The following is a 24,905-nucleotide window of genomic DNA, read 5'->3' as shown; positions in this document are numbered from 1 at the left end:
TCTTCTTCTTCTTTTATCCAATCAAACCAGTTTTAGGGAAACACAAGCAATATACCAGCTGTTTTTTTGTTTTGTTTTTTTAGATCTTGAAGTTGATACTGTTTTTACTAAAAGTCTGTATAATTCACAATTCACTGCCAAGCAAGTCTGTGTTAGTGTTTGGGACTTTGTTTTGTGGCTAATTGTTATTTAATGAGCTTTAAATGTGTGTTTTTTGTATTTGTGTGTCTTTGTGTGCCTTTGTGTGTGTGTGTGTGTGTGTGTGTGTGGGACAGGTCATTTGTGGCAGCATTTTCGAGGTGCTCTGGGCTATGATCCAGCCAGGAACCTCGTTTGGGATCAGTGTGTTACGAGCTCTCAGGTTACTGAGGATCTTCAAAGTGACCAAGTGAGTCTCTCATGTCTCGAGTCTTAAGTCTGTCTCTTTGTTCCATTCTGTGTCCATTAGAGTTTCCTTTCCACCCTCCAAGCTTCCTCAAGAAGGACTTAACATCTACATTTTATATTCTTCCATCTCTCTCTTTTCCTTTATCAGGTATTGGGCGTCTCTAAGGAACTTGGTGGTGTCTTTGTTGAATTCCATGAAGTCTATCATCAGTTTACTCTTTCTCCTTTTCCTCTTCATCGTGGTCTTCGCTTTGCTCGGCATGCAGCTGTTTGGAGGACAGTCAGTACAACACTAAAACTCCTCGATTCCACACTGCAAACAGGGTTCCCATGGTCATGGAAATCTGGATATATCAGGGAATTTTAAAATCGTGATTTCCAGGCTTGGAAAATTCATGGAAATGAGTCAGATTTTCAGAAGTCCTGGAAAAGTCTTGACATTTTCTATAGTGAATATATATATATATATATATATATATATATATATATATATATATATATATATATATATATATATATATATATATTTTTTTTATCTAGTTTTGCACTGCTCTAAAATATCATATCAGCTAGACATATGTTAAAACTTTCCTACAAACCAGCATGATAACATCAGATTGTCTGTTGAAATTGGAGCCATTTATTGGAGCCATTTTTACACTAATAGTAAAATAAGTATACTTAATATACAGTACACTTATAAGTATAATAATTTTAATGTATTCATTCAGAAGATAATTACCTGAAATACTAATGGAAATCTGCCCTGTTGATTTTTTTAAAATCCTTATCCAGTAATCATGAATGACTGAGAAGGCCATGTATGGAAAAGTCAGTTCATTGGTCAAGAAGTGTGGGAACCCTGACTCTAGTCATAAACCAGTTTTTAAATGGCTTGTGAGGCTCTTGCTGTCTTGAGACTTGAGACTGTCTTGAGACTCTTGCTGTCTTGCTTATATCAGCTGCTTAGAGAGCTCATAGTAATTATATTTGGATAATATAACAGTAATCTTTCTCTTCAGGTTTAATTTTGAAACCGGCACACCACCAACCAACTTTGATACCTTTCCTGCAGCAATAATGACTGTGTTTCAGGTGAGCAAAAGTGCCTGTCAGTCAATGTGTGATTGTCATGTGAGCTATATGTGGCTTTGTGACTACAGCCGTTTCTCTGTGTCTCAGATACTGACAGGTGAAGACTGGAACATGGTCATGTATGATGGGATTGAGTCTCAGGGCGGAGTCAAAAAGGGCATGGTCTTCTCTGTCTTCTTCATCGTTCTTACACTCTTCGGCAACTGTATCCAAAAACAAAACAATGCATGCTGACTCACTGCTTACACAATTTATAAAAGATCACGCGCATGTAAACCAGTGTGGTCTAAACGTGACTTTCCTTAACCCTCTGCAATCAGACACGTTGCTCAATGTGTTCTTGGCTATCGCAGTGGACAATCTGGCCAATGCACAAGAGCTCACCAAGGTAAACACACAAACAAACAGCTCCCATTTGTGATGCATGTTTACATGTTTCCTCCCATTTTGTCTCTCATGTTCTTATTTGATCATTCTCATGTTCTTATTTTATTGTGCTTTTGTTTTGTTTTGTTTTGTTTTGCAATGTATACTGTATACTCTATGTAAGCACTCTCAATTACCGTGATTCTTTCACTCTCACTGTCTCTCAGACTGTTAATCCAACCAACTCCCACATACCAACATGCATTGGTTTTTAACATCCTCTTTCTCTCATTGTATAGGATGAACAGGAGGAAGAGCAGGCAGCCAATCAAAAAATGGCCCTCCAGAAGGCCAAGGAAGTAGCTGAGGTCAGCCCACTGTCTGCAGCCAACCTCTCCATTGCAGCGTGAGTATCTCTCTCTCTCTCTCTCTCTCTCTCTCTCTCTCTCTTTCCCTATTTCTGTCTCTCCTGCTGTAACATTTTCTCTCCCACAATTCCCCTGTCTACCTTTTTATGTTCATTTTCATGTCTTCAGTCTTTAATAAGCCACCTATATGCATACACTTCAATCAAAGATTTCTGACATTTGTTCTTCTTTAGTTACATTAAGGACAACTGCTTATGTTGCTCTCATAGAAAGCTATAGAAGATTCAGATGGCTGCTATTTTTCTCAAAGGTTTATATAACAGTGAGCATGTAAATGCATCTTACACATATACACATATTCTCTTTGCATGAAGTCATGAAATGTGTGTTCCAGGCTCAAATATTTGTAGCATATCCGTGTGGAACCAAAACCTACCAAATACCATATGTAATTGTTTGTAAATATTGACAGTTGTAGCAAAGGTGAACCACAGTCTCAAACTGGAGATTAAATCACATTTAAATGCTTATCATTTTGGAGCAGGTGTACTTTTTAGCTCTTTTTCTGTTATGTTTGTGCCATACATTTCAAAATTTGTGCTTCTCTGTGTGTTCAATTATTTACAAGCTCATCTGTGATCTTCACTGTCCTACACACACAATCCTGCTGAACAAAACTACCCCTGCTTAAAACCAGTGTAAAGAGAACTAGCGGGTTAGGCTGGTCTTGTTTACTGGTTTTAGTGGGATTTGGGGAACTTGTTACCTGATCAGGGGTGCATATCCCGTACAACAACGAAACTCACTGTTTAACCACCATAGTATGATTTTTGTTTGGAGAATTTAACTAGCTAGTCATGACTGTTTCCCGAAACTCTAGTAATGTTGCACATCCATCGTTCAAACCACGTTGTTTCAACAACATAGAGCTGTTGTTAATGACGTTACACAGGGGGTGCAGTAATAACTTCCACAACTTATTAAATTATAAAAGCTCATTTACACATACACCAGAAAGCCATTTTAATACAAGAAAGCTTCTGAAGAAAGGAAAGCTGCATGCACTGTTTAGATATGCTGCAACAGACGGGTTTCCCTCTACATCAAACTTTGGGGTTCCCCTGACACGCTTGAGCACATACGCATGTGCACACTTTTCAGAAACATATAAACACCACTTATGCATTAACATAAACACATAAAAGCCGTGTTCTCCATCAGAAACCATGTGTGATATAGCGTTTTCTGCAAAACCCCAGAAAAAAGTTTTCTTAAATGCATGTAAACGTGGTCAAAGTGTTGACAGAATAAAAGATCAATACAGAATAAAAGATATAGAAGCCTCAGTGTAGTCAAATGATGTCCACACATCAAACTAACAAGGAATTATGCTTCTGACCACAGGTAAAGAGCTGTAGTTATAACCACACAACTTTGCGATGCTGTTTGCGAATGTTCTTTTTATAACATTTTCTTTCCCACAATTCCCCTGTCTACCTTTTCATATTCGTTTTCATGTCTTCAGAAGTCTTTAGTAAGCCACCTATACATTTGTTCTTCTTTAGTTACGTTAAGGACAACCTATATGCATACACTTCAACCAAAGATTTCTGACATTTGTTCTTCTTTAGTTACATTAAGGACAACTGCTTATGTTGCTCTCATAGAAAGCTATAGAAGATTCAGATGGCTGCTGTTTTTCTCAAAGGTTTATATAACAGTGAGCATCTGAATGCATCTTACACATATACACATATGCATACACAAAATGTATATTTGCGATGCTGTTTGCGAATGTTTGTTGGAACTACAGTTTCGGGAAACACCAAATAGTTGAACAATGTTGGTAATGATGGAACTTGTGAGCATAGTCAGCAAACGATGCTTTTGGGAAATGCACCCCAGGCTGGGAAACCAGCTTAACAAGCTAACACCAGCAAACCATCTTAGGCTGGTTTAAGCTGTTTTGTTTTTTTTTTCAGCAGGGAAATTACACATATGGAAGAAGGTATCTGTGAGAAAGCGGAGACTGAGAATGAGAGGGAATCAAGAGATAATATGTGTAAATGTGTAAAAGAAATAAAGAAAGAAATGAAGAAAGAAATTTGTGTGAACGAGGTAGAAGGGCAGAGAGAAACTCTTATGTCCCATGTTTCTCACATGCTGTTTTCCTCCTCAGTGTGACAGTAAACTCTGAGCGTCTCGATGCAACAGAACACTTTCTCGACTGGTATTTACTCATTTATACTCTTTGTGTTCTTTTTAAGCGCCTCTCTGTTTGCCCCACACCTCCTTCTCTTCTCCCATCAGCCTTTTCGACATGTGCATTTCCTGTGCTGCTCCCTGCTCTGTTCTCCAATTGCGCTGGGTGGGATCGTCTCGCTCTCTCTCCTTCTCTCTTCCTCTCTTGCTCTTCATCCTGCTACTCATCTCCTGCTGTTCTCCTCTTATCTCCTTGACTTTCACTCTTTCATATGCTTTGCTCAAAGGGTTGGGTACCTGTGATGTGTTCACTCCCAGATCTATTATAGTTATTGTCTTTCTCTCTGGTGTGGGTGGGTGGGTGTGTGTGTGTGTGTGTGTGTGTGTGTGTGAGTTTTACCCAAGTGGTGCAGTCATTCTCTTTAACAAATGGTAGCTGGTAGCTTGTAGGTGGGCATTTTCAGCCTGTGGTAGCATCAGCAAACTCACTTTTTGCTCTTGACGATTACCAGTCTCAAATCTACTGTAAATCTGTCTCTCTATCTCCTCTGCAGTAAGGAACAACAGAAGAACAATAAAGGTTGTAAGTCAGTATGGGAACAGCGCACCCATGAGTTGAGGCGACAGACCCTGATGAACAGCAGAGAGGCTCTTTACAATGAGTTGGATCCTGAAGACCGTTGGAAGGTAAGCAGAAGAAATGAGATGGAAGGGAAAGTTGTTTGGTGAATGAGGACAGGCTGGTTTCCATTCACTACATGGCCAAAAGTACAATATAGACAAATGAGGGCATGCTAGTGCGTGCCAGGGCCAGTTGCATTCCCACTGTAACTTCTGAGGCTTCATCGTGCCTCCTCTGGGCTTTCTCGGGGCCAACAGCCAATGGCCTTTGGTCCACGGCTACCCTTGGGCCAAACAAGGCCAGCTGGGGATTGAGGCGGGTTCAGTGTTAAAGGTGGAGTTTTGTTGAACTTTCATGATATGTATCCAGCGCACAACGGTACAGGTTCGGGAAAAAAATACAATAAAATAATAAAGCAAATCCGTTAAAATGCACAGTGGACAAAGCGGTGCCCAAAGAAATTACTTTCCACAGTTCAGTGAACTTTCATTAGATGGTGTGTTTGGACATTGTCCCGCTGTTAGTGGTGAGACAACTCAGGACATTGTGGCATTTAGAGTCGGTGAGTTGTTATCACTAATTTATCTGGCTAGCTAATGTTTACAGTTGATATAAACTCAATATTCTAGATAACTAGATAACATGATGCCTCTGCTTGAGCTTCCCTCTTGCTTGTGAAATGGGCAGTTGTGTGACGTTGGCACAAGGGTGGCATATTAAAGGCGGGATTTAGAGCAACGCTGCAGGACTATTGGCCAAATGGTGGCAACAAAGATTGATTTTGATCTTATGCCTCGAGATCTGAGGCTATTGGCCCCGGCTGGCCATTTGATAGACCTGGTTTACTCTGGCCCAATAGTGGAAAAGCGGCTAGGGTGAACAACTCCTTTCAGCTAGGTGCATAAAATCAAGCATACAGCAATGCAACCTCTTTAGACAAGCATTTTAATAGAATGGGACTCTTTTATGTTACAGCATGACAATGCCCTTTTGCACAAAGCAAGGTCCATAAAAATGGTTTACTGAGTCTGGCGTGGAAGAAATTGACCGACCTGCTCAAAGCCCAGACCTGAACCTCCTTGAAAACCTTTGAGATAAACTGGAAGTGCCTGAACTCACTGATGCTCTTGTGTCTGAATGGGAGCAAATCCCTGAAGTCATCCATATTCCAACATCTAGTGGAATGCGTTCCCAAAAGAATGGAATCTGTTATAGCAGCAAAGGGAGGTCCAACTACATATGCCATGTCAATAGTTTTGAAATTAAATATTCAATGTTCAATTTTGTCCATATAGTGTATTTTTAAGATGATTTTGTAATATATTCTTGCTCTACGTCCCCTCTTTCTATATCCAACTTTGTCCAACCATTTACATTTTTTTTCTTTATTTCATCTTTCACCCTGTCTACCACCATCTTCTCTCAACCATCTTTCCTTCTCTTACCTTGATGTCTGTCAATATGTTTTTCTGTTCTGACTTTCCAGGTCTCATTCTCCCGTCACATCCGTCCCGATATGAAGACCCACCTGGACCGCCCACTGGTCGTGGATCCTCAAGAGAACCGGAACAACAACACCAACAAAATCAGGCCGGGTGAGGGTCAACCCCAGTGCACTCATCAGCTCCTGCACAAACAGCCAAACTTCAATGACGGGGAGAGCGGAGGTGGAGGGTCTGGGCCCTGGCCGCCATTGGAAAGAGGGGACTCAACAGGGTCTCGTCGGAGTCTGTTGGGCTCTGACAGCCGGCAGCAGGAGGACGATGTTAGAGAATCCCACCACAGACATCAGCACTGCAGCCAGGCTCGTCAACACCGCAAACACCCAGAGGAGGAGGGAGAGGTCAGAGGGAGGAAACATAGAAGCAAGGGCAGGGAAAGAGGACCTGAGTTTGAGCATGCAGATGGAGGAGAGCGTAAACACAGACGCCATCGTCATGACTGCGATGGACGAAAAGAGAGAGTGGAAAGGGTGCGACACCGCAACAGGAAGTGAGTTCCACTGGAATTAATCTCTGGAAACGTTTTAAAAAAAATCTACAAAGGGGTGAATTCAGCAAATAGTTGTGCCACTTTTGTATGTGGTTTTTCAGCACAAAACTCTGCTTGCTGCACCATGAGTTTTTAAATTAAGGAAATAGTCAATCCAAAAAAAAAGGTTTGTCATTAATTACTCGCCTTAATGTCACTCCAAACCACTTTCTTCACACATCTTTTTCTAGATAATAAAAGTGAATAGTGACTTCAGGCTGTCAAGTTCAATAAAGGTTGAAAAACACCATAAAACCACAGTAAAAGTTGTCGATTCGACTATTTACACACTATTTTCCAAGTTTTTAAAGTCATAGAATCACTTTATATGATGAACTGACAGAAATTGAAGCTGTAATACACTCTCAGTTCAATTCCTCAAAATTTTGATCAACTCCTGTATATAGCACCCAAATCAAATATGGTGACACATCAATAAACATCAAACCTCATTGGTTCTTGAGCATCATGTGAACAAATATCAAGACACGAGAAGCAATGTGTAACTTCAAATTGTGTTCCGCACAGATTCTTTGACTTTACTTGATTTGCATAATGCCTTTAATGATTCGGGTGCTAAAACAATGCAGACAGCATGTGTAAAAACAATGCTATCAGCGGGTGTGACTTGGTAAATTCGCCACATATTATCCTTAAAAAAACAGTTTGAAACTTGATTTAATTTCTTTCTCTTTTCTCTTCAGAGGTGGTCATGGGAGTGGCCCCACTCTCTCCACGACCCGCCCCATTCAGAAGACTCTGTCCAGACAGAACAGTCAATACAGTGAGGACCTGGACAATGCAATGAACAACAACAAGCTCGCCACCCAACCGCCTAGTAACTCCACCCCACATGATAGTCTGCTCAACCTGGCTAACAGTGCCTACACTTCCGGCCTGGCACACACTAGCAGTGAGAGCAGCATAATCCTTACCAACCCTTCTTCTACCACTGCTAATGTTGCCAGCACTGGTAACTTGGGCATGACACCCGATTACACTGCTGTAGACATTCCACCTATGTTCCCTTCCAGTAATGCCATCCTACAGGGTGAGAGGGCAAGAGTAGGAGAAGATATCTGTCTTTCATTAAGTGCCACAGATTTTTAATTGTTGAATCATCTTTCTGACCTTGTTGTATCCCTTTCTTACCTCTCCGCAGTCAATAAGAATGCCAACACTGAGCCCCTGCCAAAGAAGGAAGATACAAAGGATGATGATGATGATGATAAGAATGATGGTGGGCCTAAACCAATGCCACCCTTCAGCTCAATGTTCATCCTGTCTACCACCAACCCGTGAGTACACAGTGTTACTTTGTAACACCTGTCATTCAACTGCCTGCCCAAGCTATCAGCCCATGCACTATGGCTCTTGCAGTTTACAGTTAACAGTTCAACATGAAATCAAAATTGGTCCTGTTTACTCTCATGTTCCTGGCCTTATTGTGCAAAATTCCTCTGTGCACATTTTTAAAAAACGTTTGCCTTCGTAAGCTTTAATAATACGGTAAATACATTTAATGACTTGCTCCGCTTCTGAAACGACTATTCGATTTTTGCTGATGTCACAAATCCCTCTTTGTTTTCAACCCCTCCCTTCCAAACACCTGGCTCCATTTTAGTATGAAAGGCCAACTTTTTGTGATCCAGTCAATTCATGATGGATAAAATCAAGTCCCGTACTAACCTGTTTGTAATACACTACCTGGCCAAAAATAAAGTCGATTTAAATAAGCAGATACTAAGAGCCTATGATTGGATCATTATTGCAGTGATTAATATGTTTCAGGTGGCAAATTGTTTTTTAACCCTAACTGATGCAGTGTGTAGCTTCTCATTTCTTAAACATCCCGTGGTCATGGAAAAGATGTTACTGTGTTTCAGAAGGGGCAAATTATTGGCCTTCATCAAGCAAAGAAAACAACTAAGGAGATTGCTGAAATCACTAGAATTGGGTTAAGAACTGTCCAATGCATTATTAAAACTTGGAAGGATAGTGGTGAACCGTCAGCTTCGCGGAAGAAATGTGGTCGAAAAATCTTGAGACAGACATGATCATGATCGGAGATCACTAAAACGCTTGGTGAAGTCACATCATAAAAAATCAACAGTAGAACTCACGGCTATGTTTAATAGTGAAAGTAAGAGCATTTCCACACGCACAATGCGATGAGAATTTACAGGATTGGGATTAAACAGCTGTGTGGCCACAGGAAAGCCACTTGTTAGTGAGGCTACTTGGAAAAAATGACTTCAGTTTGCTAGGGAGCATAAAGATTGGACTATGGAGCAATGGAAAAAGTTAATGTGGTCTGATGAGTCCAGATTTAGCCTATTCCAAAGCGATGGGCACGTCAGGGTAAGAAGGGAAGCACATGAAGCGACGCACCCGTCATGCATAGTGCCCACTGTACAAGCCTCTGGAGGCAGTGTTATGATCTGGGTTTGCTTCAATTGTTCAGGTCTTAACTCAACAATAGGCTGCAATGAAATCAAGTCAGCTGACTACCTGAATGTACTGAATGACCAGGTTATCCCATCAATGGATTTTTGCTTCCATGATGGCATGGGCATATTCCAGGATGACAGTGCCAAGATTAATTGGGCTCAAATTATGAAAGAGTGGTTCAGGGAGCATGAGGAAGTATTTTCACACATGAATTGGCCACCACAGAGTCCTGACCTCAAACCCCATTGAAAGTCTTTGGGATGTGCTGGAGAAGACTTTACAGAGTGGTTCGAGTCTCCCGTCATCAAAACAAGATCTCGGCCAAAAATTAATGCAACTCTGGATGGAAATAAATGTTGTGACGTTGCATAAGGTTGTCGAAACAATGCCACAACAAATACATGCCACAATCAAAGCTAAAGGTGGTCCAATGAAATATTAGAGTATGCAACTTTTTTTTGGCCAGGCTGTGTATGTCCGATTATGGAAGTAACATGGGTTGAGAGCACAATTTCATGTTGACTTTAAACAGGTCTGACTAGAATCACTTGGTTTCCTTCTTCAATATTTATTGTAATAAACCTTTAATTAAAAAAAAATTCTCCTTCTTTTAAGCTTTTATGAACTTGTGTGTTAAACATTTAAGGTTTCGAAGGTTATGCCACTATGTCGTGACACTCAGATATTTTGAGATGTGTATTCTGCTGGTCATTGCGATGAGCAGTATTGCCTTGGCAGCTGAAGACCCCGTCTGGCCTGATTCCCCCCGCAACAATGTGAGTCAGTCCCACATCTTAGCCCATGTCAGTCCCCATTTATGTCTATGTGCTTCAGTCCACATTTGTCTACTGGACTAGTAGCCATTTCATCCATCTATCCATCTGTCCATTCAGACTCACCCAAACAATTCATCCATTTGCCCATCCTTCCATCTATTTATTTATCAGCCTATTCATCCATTTATGCATCTTTTAGTGATATTGATTCATCATAATGAGCTCAGTTTTCTTGCTAAGTTCTAACACTGCGTTCCTCATTTTGCGCTTTCAGGTCCTACGCTACTTTGACTATGTTTTCACGGGTGTGTTCACCTTTGAGATGCTCATCAAGGTACACATTCGGTCCTCCATAGCAACCTAGGCTGTGACCACTCTTTTACATATTATACTTATCTAGATTACATTTAATTATTTATTTGGTGGGGCAACCTTATGTTATACAGTAATCCGATGTAGTATTGTGTTTGCTTTCTTTTCAAGTTAACTTCTTTCTCAGTGTTTTGACAGAAAATTGCCACAATGATTCACTTGATACAGCTGTAATAATAGAATTTAAAAATAAAACAAAAAAGTTTGTTTTGTTTGTTTAAATTGCCTGAATATACTTAAGATGCATGTATTCTTTGATCTGCGTTTCAGATGGTGGACTTAGGTCTTGTCCTGCATCAAGGCTCATATTTTCGTGACTTATGGAATATCCTGGACTTTATAGTGGTTAGTGGTGCCCTGGTGGCGTTCGCCTTCACGTAAGTGTCATCCAGACCCCAGTCATCTCAGCCCTCTCTCCACCCCTGCTTGCTGCCCTGCCTTGTCCTTCCCTATCTGCTCCCTTCAGGTCAAACGCTTCAGTGCAGTCGGCTCAGCTCCCTGCCACCCTGGAGCGCCAGCCTGCTACCCCTACAGCTCAGCTCTCTCTCTCTCTCTCTCTCTCTCTCAATCTCTTACTTCTTTTTTTGATTTTATTCTTCTCCCTTTTATCTAAGTGTTTTTCCTTATTTTCTTCCGCGCAATCTTTCTCTCCCTCCCCAACTCAGTTCTGTGCGTTTGGCAAATCTTTACCACCTTCCTTTCCTGCTCTTGTCCCTCCTTGCCCCTCCCCACATTCAGCCCCAGCTCTCTTTCTGGTGATTTCTCACAACTTCTCCCAACTCTGTGCCAGTTCCCTACCCTGTCCTTCCCTCCATGCTCTGTGTTTTGCCCAGTGCCCTCCCAGTGGGCGCACTTGGGCCCATTTCCTTGAGGGTGATAACCCTGCCTGGGCACCTGTAACCCTTTAGTGCCCAGGACTCTCTGGAGCGTCCAACCACACATACCTCAGGTATTTCCAATCTCCATCTTCTGCCCCACCTACCCAGCTGTAAGAAGGGATAGACAAAATTTTAAAATAATCAAGGGACCATTTCATACACCCTACACTTTTTGTAGTATTTTACATTTTTGCTTGTAACCCACTCGTAATGTTAGTTCTTGCACCAAAACTAGTCATAGTTTAGTGTTACATGATTATTTACCAGGCTGTTTTTGCTACTTTTATATTGTATGTAAATGACCCATGTTATGATTGGCTAACCTCTTCGCATGTGGAATGAGTAACAATGTTTACTCATGTCTTGCAGGTTTGCATTTGTGTCCAGTAGGGTCCACAAAATAATCCATGCTGAAATGTGCCACTCAAACTGTGAGGGTCAGACTGAAATGATCAGGGACCTTGTTAAAGATAAACTTCAAACACTCATTTTTAATGATCCTTTAGACCTTCAGAGTCACAGATGATACCCCATAGACAAGAACAGTGAGGAAAAGGTTTATGATTGGCAATAAGGAATAATGGTAAATGGTTGTTCCATGTTCTGTATCTGAGCTCAAAAGAAGCATTCAGAACAAGAACAGTTAGTTATATGTCTGAAAGAGTTATTCATGTGAGAAATAAGTCAGAAAGGTGGATATGTTATTATGAAACTGGAAGAAATGCATGTGAACAACTTTCTTTAGATCCAGGCTCAGTAAAGCCGTGCTCTCACTACACAATTTTTGGTTGGAGTTCGTTGTCGCAGACAGATTTCTGAGGTCTGTGACAAAAGCCCCGGATCGTAGCCAAATTGGTGCTTCCTATGCTCAGTGATGCTCATTCAGTATAAGCAGTTTAGCGATGTGATCTGAGCCAGTCTTGAGCTGCCACAGACGCTGTGATATTTTCGAGCATGTTTGATATTTTCGGCACATAATCTTGTAGACAACAGTGAACTGATCAAGCCAATCACATCTTATCATGAATCTTTGTACAGGAATGGAAAGCAACAAATTTTATCATTGTGTTTTTTGTTGTGAACTAACATGAATGAATTTTTAACAAATAAATAAATGGTCTGAGCACCATACTTGACATTGTGCTATATTTTATTTACCTCCAACTTTTTTTCCCAAAACAGACACAGACAGCCTGCACGCATCTTCCCAATCATTATTTCTGCAATTTTTTTTCAGCTTTTCTTTTGTTTTTCAGACAAAATCAGTTAACAGAAAACTTTTGGACAGCGAGCTAATGGTGACGCTCTGGAAAAATCCTGTGATCACTCTAATTTCTTGTGTGAAATTATGTGTGAAAACATTTGATTGTTTTTTTGTTGTTGTTTTTTTTTTTTTTTCTGCTTTTGTCCGGGAATGACTCTTGGCCAAAGATCTTGTAGTTTGGGCAGCTCGTCTGGGATCTTTTGTGTAAAATGTTCACTGCTGCGTCAAGAAGACGACAGATGACAAGAAACCTTGTTGTGTAATGTGAGCAGTACAGTGAGTCAGGTAGTCTGACAGTTGTGTAGTGAGAGAGCGGCTTTAGGAGCATGTGAGAGGATTCTGGGAATTGAAGTGACATGACATAAAAGCTGAAATGCAAGCATGAATGAAAGAAATATGATCCCAGATCAATAGTGTTTCTTCCTAAAATACCAGAATCTGAATGCTTTGAAATGGTAATATTATATGATCCTGGGTATGTGTTTGTGTACATCTTTCTCAGTCCCAGAACATTTTTTTTTTTTTTCCACATTAAAACTCCATGCAACACTGCAAGTGAGAAGAATATTAGTTAGGAGGACAAATATAGAGCTTGCAAACTGAACTGATCATCCTTCCCAGCATGGCTTTCTTAAAAAAAAGCCCCTTTAAGCATCCTTGTTCCTTTTAGCCCTTTGACCCCATTGACCACTAACCCCATATGCGCTTACTTCCTTTTACTCTAGCATGAAATAAGTTTCTTATTAAGTGAATAATATAGAGGCATATGGATATGTCTGCCTTTGCCATAGAAAACCATTCCACTCCTTCCTATCATTGCAAGATTCTCCTGTTTTCATTTCTCTACCTCCCTTTTTCTTCACACAGCGATAGAGCGCTCAGAACAGCAGGCGCTCTGGGGTGACTGTGGCGCTCCCTGGCTGCGAGCATTGGAACAGTTCCCCTAAATGTGCTATCTCTTCAGTGTGTGTGTCTGTGTTTTAACCTTTTACTCAATTTCAGGGAGTGACACGTAGTATCTGTGTGTATGTACAGTATCTGTGCATGCTGAATTTGTATTACGTTTGTATGTATTTTTTTAGGACTGTCAATTTAACATGTTTAGTACAATTAATTAAAAAAATATGCTAAAATAAATTGAGCACATTTAATCATGTCAGGCAACTACAGGCAACATACCTCGGCAAAGCACACTTACATAAAGCAGGCAGCACAAAATGAGTACAGGTCTCCTCTATAGGTGCATTAAGGAGCTGTTCACATAGGACACATTCTTGCATTCAAAAACAGCTAGATGGAGCGCAACTAAATCAATCAGAATGCAAGAGTCTCATAGAATGAACGTTACAGTAACTCAATTTTTACATGCCGCATTCTACGTTTTGCTGCAGTTTCCTAGTGACATTAACACTAGAGGCACTACAACAATTGTGCGTTTTATTTACTTTTACACAAATGACAGGTACTATGGCTGTTTATGACTTTATAAACACTTATTTTTCGCTCTATCTCATAGACCATACTATGTTATTATATCAAAACAATTTTACTCTAAAGCATCATTTGAAAAACAATACATTTTAACGCTTGGATAACAGACCCACCTACATTTACACACTTATTCGAACATGAATAGCTTCCGCTGTAACTCGCCTGATAGAGTGTTTGACTTTGGACATGAAATGACGTGGTTGCTACAGTAAATGTGCTTTTAATGTTGAATTTGCGAATTAGGTTTAGGTGTTGATTTAGGGTAAGGATGTCTGTTTTGTTTACCTCTCTTTTTTAACACTATTGGTTAGGTTTAGGTTACATTTTTAGGTTAGGGAGGTAAGTTTTACTTATTAAAACATCCATCTAATATTCCACTTAAAAACCTTGTCTGATTACAACATCATTTCACCCCCCCCCCCCCCCCCCCCGGCTATTGTCACTGGGAAACTGCAGCCAAATGTGTAATGAAGCACGTAATTTTGGTTTGCAAAAATGTTGCCATTGTCACGTAAATGTCATGAGATAAGGCTGTAAGTATGAGTCACATAAGATGAAGACTCCAGTCATATCAGTAACCTTATAAAGGCTGTTTTATTCTACATGGAGAGGGTCCCCTCATTGGGGCTGCAATGTTGGGATCACATGACCAGCAATATTTCTATTTAACTTCAATTGGGGACTTTTCACAGCAAATACTGATATATGCGATTAATTGCAATTTGAATAATTAAGCAGCAAATCATGTAATTTATTCAATTACATTTTTTATGAATTGACAGCCCTTTTTGTGTATTTGTATTTCAATTGTTTTAAGTTTTTATACTAGATTAGGTGTCCACATATAAAACACAGTAGGGTTTGTTTCTGTCTCATATTAATGCTTTTCCTACTTCAAAACCCCCATTCTTTTCCTGTGCTTTTTTCTGTCTTTGTGTGTGCGTTGTGTGTCTTTGTATGTGTCTCTGTTTCTGTCTGTCTCTGTCTTGCCGTCTCTGATCATCTCTCAACACTTACAGTGGAGGAGGCGGTGAGGAAGGAGAGGGGTAATGTCTCTTTCTCTCTCCCTTTCTCCTCTGTTTGCTCTTATTGCCTGTCCTGCTCACCACATGCCTGTCTTCCCCCTCTTTAGTCATATTTGTCTGTCCAAACGTCCTCTCACTAGCTCCCTCACACATAGGACACATGCCAAGGGCGAAGTCATGACATTCTTTAGCCAGTTGCAATAACTCAATTTCGCAGCTGATCAACTCTTGGTACATTCTATAGTATGTGGACACCTAAATGTGTTAACATACGTATTTGTGTCTATGTGTACATGTATGTCTTTTGTTTCTGTGTCAGGCCTTTCGAATATGATTTGTATAAGTTGTCCTACAACCTGTGAGTGTGGCATGACTTGTTTACTACAGACAAAATGCTCACACACCCCAGGAAAGTCAAAGGACTGGACTTGATAAAAATCAACAAGATTATACCCAATTCACTTGCAAAGTGCTTCATAGCTGCATTAGGAGACATAAAGAGGAAATGTCATGCAATGGTCCATGTAGACATTTAGATGTTCATATCTCTTGCGTAGGGCTGCTCATGCTCATGTAAAGCAGCGAAACAAGACAACACAGAATACATTAAGACCTATTAGGGCTGGACAGGGTCTTTGCCCAGAAAGATAACACCATAATGGGATTACAGCCAATCAAACTGCTCACCTCTTAGAAGGGCACTGTCCAATTGAGATGTGTATCACCATTTTGATGAACATAAGATCCAATTAGGCAGTTATTTACTGTCTGGAGAGCGTGAGAAAGAGAGAGAGAGAGGTCTGATGGACTACATAGCTGCACAGTTACAAGTACCAGATGCCATAAGTCATTATGCCCATTCTTAGGCTGGTATACATAGAGCCATCGGATAACAACAACACTACTTTAAAAGTATGTGGACACCCTCTTCAAAATTAAAGGTTTTGGCTTTTCCAGCTACACCCATTACTAACAAGTGCATAAAATCAAGCATACATTCATGCAGTTTTTTGTACTGTTTGGCATACATTTTCTGTTCCATGATGATAATACCCTAGTGCACAAAGTGAGGTCTAAAAAGAAATGTCTTACTGAGTCTGGTGTGGAAGAACTTTACTGGCCTGCACAAAGCATACACTCAAATAAATAAATAAATAAATAAAGCTCTTTACCTGAACTTAATTCAATTGTGAACAGTGGTTCCATATGTTAGAAATTTGTTTTCTTAACTTAAAATAATTATGTAATCTCAACACAAATACTTTGTGTAGAAAGAACCTAGTTGAATTGGGTAAATCCAACAAAGTTAGACATGTCAGTGTAACTTAAATAAATCTCTTTTATTTCTTTGTGTACTAACTAGGGAAAGGGAATGTCTGCATGCTAAATACATGGAAGCACTACAAAGTGTAGTTTAGTAACTATATTTTGGTTAGCACAGCAATTGCTGAATAAAGCAAACAATCAAATTTATGTATGACATCTTCCTGTGCTCATCTTCAAGCTCCACTCTTCACCATAATGGTAACCCCCAAAACTCCAACATAATAGAAACTCTTCTAAATCTCAACATAACAAATATTAAACACTAACAAATATCCCCCTTTATATTCATCTTGCACAAAAACACATAAAATAACACTTAACTGTAACATTTACTCTCCCTATCTAGTCCCATGCAAAGCATGATGGGAAATGGAAATCCCCTGCCCAGTTTCCTCAATGCTACATTAACGCCACAAAAAGTGTTCCAAACATCCATTTTACAAATTTTAATGGATAGAACACAATTAAATCAAGTTTTTGAATTGTGTTGCTTTAGTAATTTGAACAAGCAGCAAAATCCTTTTTTATTTTATTTTTTATTTTATTTTTTAGTGTAGATCTGAAGGGACCAAATTTGGTGCCTGGCCTCACTGATGCTTTTTTGTCTCAATTGGGAGCAAATCCCTATAGCCATGTTTTAACTTTTTCTGGAAAGCCTTCCCTGGAGAGTGGAAGCTGTTATAGGGAGGACCTACTCCATATTAATAATGGTTATAAAATGTATTGTTCAGCAAGCATATAGGTAAATGAGTGTGGTATTTGGTGTCCACATACGTTTGGCCATGTAGTGTCAGTATATTGTGCTTTTCACCAGCCATTACTGAAATTGTGCACAAAGGACCCAACATTTAATGTCTGTGGATACGTTATCATAATGGTTATTATGGCTTTTTTTATTGGTGGACCATTTAATACAGGTTTCTGCATAAACTTAGACTTTTTCATCCCTACATAATGTACACTTCAAAGGAAGTCTACCTCAGCTTTGCTCTTGGGGCGGATTGGCATAAAGACATTTTGCAATAGAACAGATGTACTGCATGTTTTTGGACATATGGCATGTTTGATAAGTTAGTGGCATAGGTAATAGGACACACTCCTTTTTATTGATGCGATTGAATCAGAGCATCTCTAGAGAATGGCAAGGGATAGCATTGTGCCATAGTAGCACAATGCCAAAGAGAGATGTTTGCTGAGAAGGTCTGTGTGTGTTTATGCCACACAGTTTGTTTCTAGACTTGAGTCTGTTTTGACAAACCCTTATTTGTCATGTGAATTGCCTGAGCTGACAGCAGATTTGGACCTGCTGGAAGTCTTCGTGTTTATTACTCAGTAAAGTGCTGGATTTGAACTTAAGAATTTGGATACAATTTTTAAAGGTGATGTGTGTAATTTCTGCACAACCACACAGAATCCCACAGAAGTGCAAAAAACCCGCACTTCCCCTGTCTGTCATTGGTCGAAAAAAACTGATAACCCCACCCTAAACAAATGCCATTGGTTTAGTCAAGGTGCTATGCCGTTGTCATGCAATATTCAGTCCACCCAGAGATTCTTTTATATAAGAAGATACCAACCACTGCAGCTCTTCCATAGTGTGGAAGTGTAACAGTCAACTTGGTTCATGCGAGTCTTCTAAGCAAATCATATAATGGCCCTGATGTCAATGAACCGTGTTCAGAGTGTTACGACAGTAAATCTCTTTTTGCAGATACCATATAAATGAATGGGGAGAGCCATAAACGGACTCCTATCTATCACAAATTTGTCTGACTTATTTTATTAAAACAGCAATTTTATCGGAGTGAACTCCATGCATAGTTAACTTCAAAAGGACTGTTTAGTGTAAAACATGTGGAAGATTAGCAGACAGGCGGACAATTTATGAAGTTATGAGCTCTTTACTCACAACAGCAGTTTATTCAGTGTACAGAAGAGTCTCCTCCATTGACATCCATTCAAAAAGAACAGCCTCTGGTCTCCTTGCCAGTGTACAGCTGCGATACGCTTTGTTTTGCTAAACTTATAGGCACCCCCTAGGGGAGGGACTCTGGTCCCCCCATGGAATCGTGTCCCACTTGGACCCAAAGGTATTTCATTGACTAAAAAAAGTTATTTTGGGTATTCTATTCAGTGCCTGATTTGAAATCATACAATATCGCTTGAAGATTTATGTCGTCTTAATCATGTATAAGACTTATCATATATAAGTCATATATGCTATATCTGACATATCACATGATATAACCAAAATAACAAATGGACAAATGAAACATTTCTCTTTGTGTTGTCAGTTAGCATGTATTCCATCATGCATACTCCATGGTTAGCAAGCTTATAAATTATTTAGCTAAATTAAATGTGCACTCAGTATTTTTTTCCTCATTAAAAAAGTTTAACTCGTAAAGACATAAATTGTAGATTTGCAATATATGTAGGAAATCATGACCACACACATTAAAATAAAGACTCCAATCATATCAGTAACCTTATAAAAGCTGTTTTATTCTACATGGAGAGGGTCCGCACATGGGGGCTGCCATGGTTGAATCACATGACCAGCCGAATACTACTCTTTTAATCTCAGTAACCATCCTGTTATTTGACACTTTCACTCACTGATTAAAGTAATCATGGCTTACTGTGAATACTACATATCTACAGTGGCATCTGAAATTGAAAACTATTGATTTCAAATGATGCTGCATCCAAGCCACTAGGTGTCAGTGTAAGTCCAAGATGACAAAGACAAAAGTTACTGAGTGCACCTTTAACTTGTTCAGCAAAATTATTTCACGTAATTATATCAAAATGTTGAATTTCATACTATATCCTCCTGAGACCCGAGCATGGTTGCTGTGTGCATTTTCATTTCCCTTTTTGATTCGTAACTAGTAGCACCTAATAAACATGCAAAAAATAAAAAAATAAAAATAATAATACAAATTAAAAATAAAAGTATAAATAAATAAAAGACAAATAATTTTCCTAAAAATGTATGACAACATACGTGGACAGCGGGACTAAGTTCTGAAATTGTTAATAATACAAAGCTATAGATAATACAGGTGCTGGTCATATAATTAGAATATCATCAAAAAGTTGATTTATTTCACTAATTCCATTCAAAAAGTGAAACTTGTATATTATATTCATTCATTACACACAGACTGATATATTCCAAATGTTTATTTCTTTTAATTTTGATGATTATAACTGACAACTAAGGAAAATCCCAAATTCAGTATCTCTGAATGGAATTAGTGAAATAAATCAACTTTTTGATGATATTCTAATTATATGACCAGCACCTGTATATTTTTTTTTTTTTCTTTTTTTTTTTTTTTTTATCAAATTGTTTATTATGATTCCAGGAGTGTTGGTTTTGAGATGTTACAGACATTAGAATTAGCATAAATAATTCTGATTCAATTAAATGGCCATATGGAATAATAAAAATGGAATAATTCATCCTCCTCCTCGTCACAGAATGATTTAGCCTCCACTGTGCTGTCTGTCTGCACTGATCTCAGTGCAGTTCGAAATGCACCTTATTTTCATCCTAACTCCATATAAAGCCTCTGAAAGAAAAATGTTTCTGCTTTTGGATGAACCCATTGATTCTAAATGTAAAAATGCACAGTGAATATAGGATTTGTAAGGAAAAAATTTGCTAAAGTACACATTAGTGTACATTGTATTTAGCAACATGGTGTTTCGTGTTAAATCTCTCAAATAAAAAAAAAAAAGCCATATCGAATGTAACTAGAGACTTTTAACTCAAACGGGTAAAAACTTAATTAGGTTTCTTACCTGATGTAGTTTTGTTGCCATTTCACCCAGATAAAACTCCATTGTGATCAGCACCATGTTATTTTGTCACATGACTGGGTGCGTCAAAAGTTTTTAGCTTTTACTGACAGTCCAGAGTCTTCTGAACAGAGATCAGTTGGTTTAAATTAATTTAAATTAATGCTTTGCGTATAGTGATGCCAAAATATAACGTTCATGCATGTGTACATGGGGTCGCACAAGGATATGGTAAATTTATGTTTCAGTACTGTATTTACTTACTGTATTTACGTGATCAGCTACAACAGAAATTAGTAACAGACACTTCCATGGGGGAATTGAATATTGAATGACACTGGGGTATGGTCAAACAAACAGTGTAATGTTTCAATAGCGCCACAGAACTTCTATGTTTATAAATTTTTGGGAAATCAGCTTACGAATGTCTCACAGTTGTCCATGCACATTTAGCTGGGTTTGGAGAAAGTATTTCACACATCACCTTTAATGTTTTACATTTCAAGCACTAGTCTATCTTGAAAACATATGCTATTTAGTGCTGTAATATGCATGCAGAACAAATCAGTATTAATCACAAACTCCAGCAGAGCTTCAGGTCTCCATTATTGCCCTGCAGGTGAAGTGCTTATGGTCAAATGACTGTGTCATGTGACATTCTATTGTATGCCATGTGACAGTATGAGCTCTAAAACACTGGATCATGATATCATAATGAACAAGGAGGTATGGCAACTAACTCTTAAAGCTTTCACCATAGCAACGAAGCCACATGCAGAATGGCACTGCATGTTTACAAAAACTTTTATCTTAATAGTTTTAGAGTACTGTGTGTGAAAGTGTGTGTATGTTTTATTTAAGCCTCCTGCTGGTGAAGCTTACATAGTAATAAGAATTTTGTAAGGAATTTAAATTGGTAAGTGAAAACAGATGTGTGTGTATATGGGTGTGTGGATATCTAAGCTTTCTCTGCAGGCATGCACAGGTCTAAAAATTCACAGGCTTGCATCCATTATTTTTCTCTTTGTACTATGTGTGTCTCATATTAATGGATTTCTTCCTTCAAACTCCCTATCTCCCCCATGTCTTTGTGCGTGTGTATGGATGTGTGTCTGATTCCTCTCTCATTTCTTCAACTGCTCACACCAACAGCAGCGGCAGCGGGTAATGTCTTTCTCTCTCTCTCTTCCTCCCTCTTGCTCTTTATGCTTGTCCTACCAAGTACACAGCTTTCCTCTCTTTCTTTTTTGGATTTGTCTCTATGTCTGTCTGTAAGTCACCCATCTGTTTCTATCGCTCTGTCACCTATGTTAAAGTGAAAGTTTACCCAAAATTGACTTTTACTCATCTTTTAATCATGTTCTTAAACCCATATGACTTTCTTTCTTCCGTGGAACACTAAAGGAGATGTTAGGCAGCATTTTAGTCTCAGTCACCATTCACTTTCATTGTATGGAAAAAGATGCAATGAAAGTGAAAGGTGACTGAGCTTAATATCTCAGTTTGTTATCCACAGAAGAAACAGAAGTCATACTTGATTGGAACAATTGAAGGTTAGTAAATAATGACTGAATTTTCATTCATGGGCCAACTATCCCTTTAACCGGCTACAGATATTCAGACTCATTCAGTCGACAACATAGATCTTACGGCTGATAGGGGTTGTGAGGGGTCTGTCACCTCTTCACTCGTCACTCTAACAGCACTGCTCTGAAGGATTCTTGTTCATGCTTAAAATTGTGGAAGCACATTTGCTGAGATTGCAGTATTTGGCACAACACAACCTCTGTCCTTGAAATTTAGAGATAAGAGGAGAAGAGAGGACAGGAAAGAGAATAAGGCTACATAATATCCTTGTATAATATATCTAGATATGAGTCACTGAGGAGTACATCACTGTATAACATCTCATTCACAAACAGTGGGGTTCAAAAGTCTGAGACCACTACTGAAAATGTTTATATTTTGCATTCTTTTCTAATTTAAAGTAAAAGTACAGCCAAAAAGAAAACAATTCTGTCATAATTTTCCCACATTCCTGTCGTTCCAAGCCAAACCAAAACCGACTTTTTTTTCTTATGCGGAACACAGAAGGAGAATTTTCTAGGAATATCTTGGACCGTCTTTCAGTGCAAAGGTAGCTGATAATGACTCACTCTGAAGGTTAAAGGACTCAAAAGTATCATAAAAGTAAACCATGTATCTCACGTGTCATATTCCGAATCTTCTGAAGGAAATTAAAAGGTTTTGGTGAGAAACAACCCAGAAGTCATTTTTCAGTGTCTTGACGTCTATTACACCTTCATGAGCACTATGAGAGAGGCTCATTCACAGTGGCTTGTGTGTTGATGAGATAACTTGCATTGTTAGCACAATTCAAGACAATTCAACTTCATGCTTGAACAAGCATGTCACTGTGATTTCAAATATTTTCATTACAAATTATAATGTCAGAATATGCTTTAATGCTTTAATGACATGGTCAATGTCACAAATGTCACAAAAGTTTTGATCAATTAAATCAATTACAGTTTTGTATTAATTTTATGTTATAAAGTTATAAAAAAAAAAAAATTATTTCCAGGGTTTAAATAACATCTTGAATTCCAAATTTGCAATGTGGTCTTAGATTTTGGCCCCTATTGTACATATGTGATCAAAGTTAAATGCAGCATTGCGCTGTTCAGGCATAGGCTTGTATTGTTGAGGTTTATTGTATTGGGTAAATCAATGTACAACATCTCATTTACATAGTTTAGTGCACAGTGCTGGATAAAGACTTTGCATTTAGCTTGCTGGTCACTAGCTGCACATCTGCCTTCCACAGATGTACACACATCTGGCAGATGGCTGGCTTTTCGTAACACAGGAGCAACATGCAAATGTTGATCATGTAGGCCAGAAAGCCTATATATTTACCTGCATTAGGGTTTTTCACACTATAGAACGTAAAGAGCCAATTTGTGAGTTCCCTGCTGAAAAGACCAGCATACATTTCCATGGTGGTCCAGGCTGGTTGATGCTGGATACTGCTAGTTTGGTGCTGGTTTAGTTGGTGGGTCATGCTGTTCACCAGCAAACCCTAGCTGGTGAAGCTGGTTGACCAAGGAAGTCTTGCTGGTTAAGCTAGTTAAGAAGCCTGTTGGAGACACCAGCACACTAGCATCATACTGTTTGCTGAGGACCAGCATCCCAAACACAACATATGCATGTGACCAGCAATACTAGTCTTTTCTGCAGGGTATACTTTAGAACAGACTAGCTAATTTCTACAAGCTCCTCCTCTCTGGAGTAGGTGGATGTGTGTTTTCAGATGTGTGTAGTGTGTGTTTGCCTATGGACAACCGAAAAAAGAAAGAAAGAGGTTTGGCTGGGCATTTCCACTGCAGGGATGCCTGAGTCTGCTCTGTTGGTTCACGTTTCATGCTGTTGTCATGGCAATGCAATGAAACCAGCCAGTGTTCCTTGGCAAGAGAGGTACAGTGGTGGTTACAGCATGAGCAAAGACAGTACAGTGGATATTACATCCGCTGAGTCAGTTTTCAATACAGCATGAGCCACACTAGCATGTGTGTATGTGTATGTATATATGTGTGTGTGTGTGTGTGTGTGTGTGTGTGTGTGTGTGTGAGTGGGTGTGTGTGGAAAAGAGAGTGATTGATTGATTGATTGAACCAAGGTGTCTATCCTATGTACTGTGAGATCAGCTTGTCTGGTAACAGCAAGCTACATTCTCAGTAAGCAGACACAGTGATGACGAGAATCCTGATTGGCTGACAGTAAATATGCTGACAGTAAAAGTAGCAAGCATGAAATCATGTGTGTGCAAGATCAATTACCCATGTTGCCAACAATCTCCTGCCATTTCACTTTCTAACTAAGTTTATTGTTTGTGTGTGTTTGTGTTCCTGTTAATCTGCAGAGGAAGCAGCAAGGGAAAAGACATCAGTACCATCAAGTCCCTGCGTGTGCTGAGGGTATTGCGGCCTCTGAAAACCATCAAGCGTCTGCCCAAATTAAAAGTACTAGACCTCATCTGTGTGTTTCACTGTGTTTTCTCTCTGTGTTTTGTGTTTGTGTTTTGTATAGGGGTATATATTTGACCAAGCTATTTTTGATTGTTTTGTCTGGTTTCAGGCTGCCTGGGGGAGGTGGGGGAGGGGGGACTGTTTCAGTGGACTGTTTGTATTTGTTTTGGTTTTCAAAGTGTTTTCACTATTGCTTTTTATCTTTATTCAATGTTTTTTTTTTTTTTTTTTTTTTTTTAAAGGTGTGTTGGATTGTTTTTTGTCTCAACATAGGCTTTATTTTCTGATTAATCTGTTTTCTATCTGTATTTTTGTCTAGTTTTAAGATGCATTTGTGGGATTTTATTTACTGTGTGTTTTTTATTTATTTTATTTTTTTTATTGTTATCTGTTCCAGGCTTTGTTAGTGTTGT

At 39.1% G+C, this 24,905-nt stretch overlaps 1 protein-coding gene across 1 annotated transcript in view; it reads left to right on the top strand.

Annotated features, from left to right (window-relative positions):
• The window catches only part of LOC127451684 (voltage-dependent P/Q-type calcium channel subunit alpha-1A-like), a 131,725-nt gene that overhangs the window by 47,038 nt on the left and 59,782 nt on the right, over positions 1-24,905 (top strand). The window contains exons 13-28 of the mRNA XM_051716557.1: positions 276-388; positions 536-667; positions 1,410-1,482; positions 1,570-1,687; positions 1,803-1,870; positions 2,148-2,254; positions 4,396-4,446; positions 4,973-5,105; positions 6,527-7,032; positions 7,776-8,122; positions 8,234-8,369; positions 10,169-10,298; positions 10,573-10,632; positions 10,941-11,047; positions 21,617-21,628; positions 24,387-24,486. Coding sequence (XP_051572517.1) covers positions 276-388; positions 536-667; positions 1,410-1,482; positions 1,570-1,687; positions 1,803-1,870; positions 2,148-2,254; positions 4,396-4,446; positions 4,973-5,105; positions 6,527-7,032; positions 7,776-8,122; positions 8,234-8,369; positions 10,169-10,298; positions 10,573-10,632; positions 10,941-11,047; positions 21,617-21,628; positions 24,387-24,486 — 2,193 coding nt within the window. The remainder of the gene's footprint in view (positions 1-275; positions 389-535; positions 668-1,409; positions 1,483-1,569; positions 1,688-1,802; positions 1,871-2,147; positions 2,255-4,395; positions 4,447-4,972; positions 5,106-6,526; positions 7,033-7,775; positions 8,123-8,233; positions 8,370-10,168; positions 10,299-10,572; positions 10,633-10,940; positions 11,048-21,616; positions 21,629-24,386; positions 24,487-24,905) is intronic.

Source organism: Myxocyprinus asiaticus, chromosome 14, assembly GCF_019703515.2.
Source record: "Myxocyprinus asiaticus isolate MX2 ecotype Aquarium Trade chromosome 14, UBuf_Myxa_2, whole genome shotgun sequence".
Classification (NCBI taxonomy): domain Eukaryota; kingdom Metazoa; phylum Chordata; class Actinopteri; order Cypriniformes; family Catostomidae; genus Myxocyprinus; species Myxocyprinus asiaticus.
The sequence above is the reverse complement of the archived record's forward strand: the minus strand, read 5'-3'. Positions and strand labels throughout refer to the sequence as shown.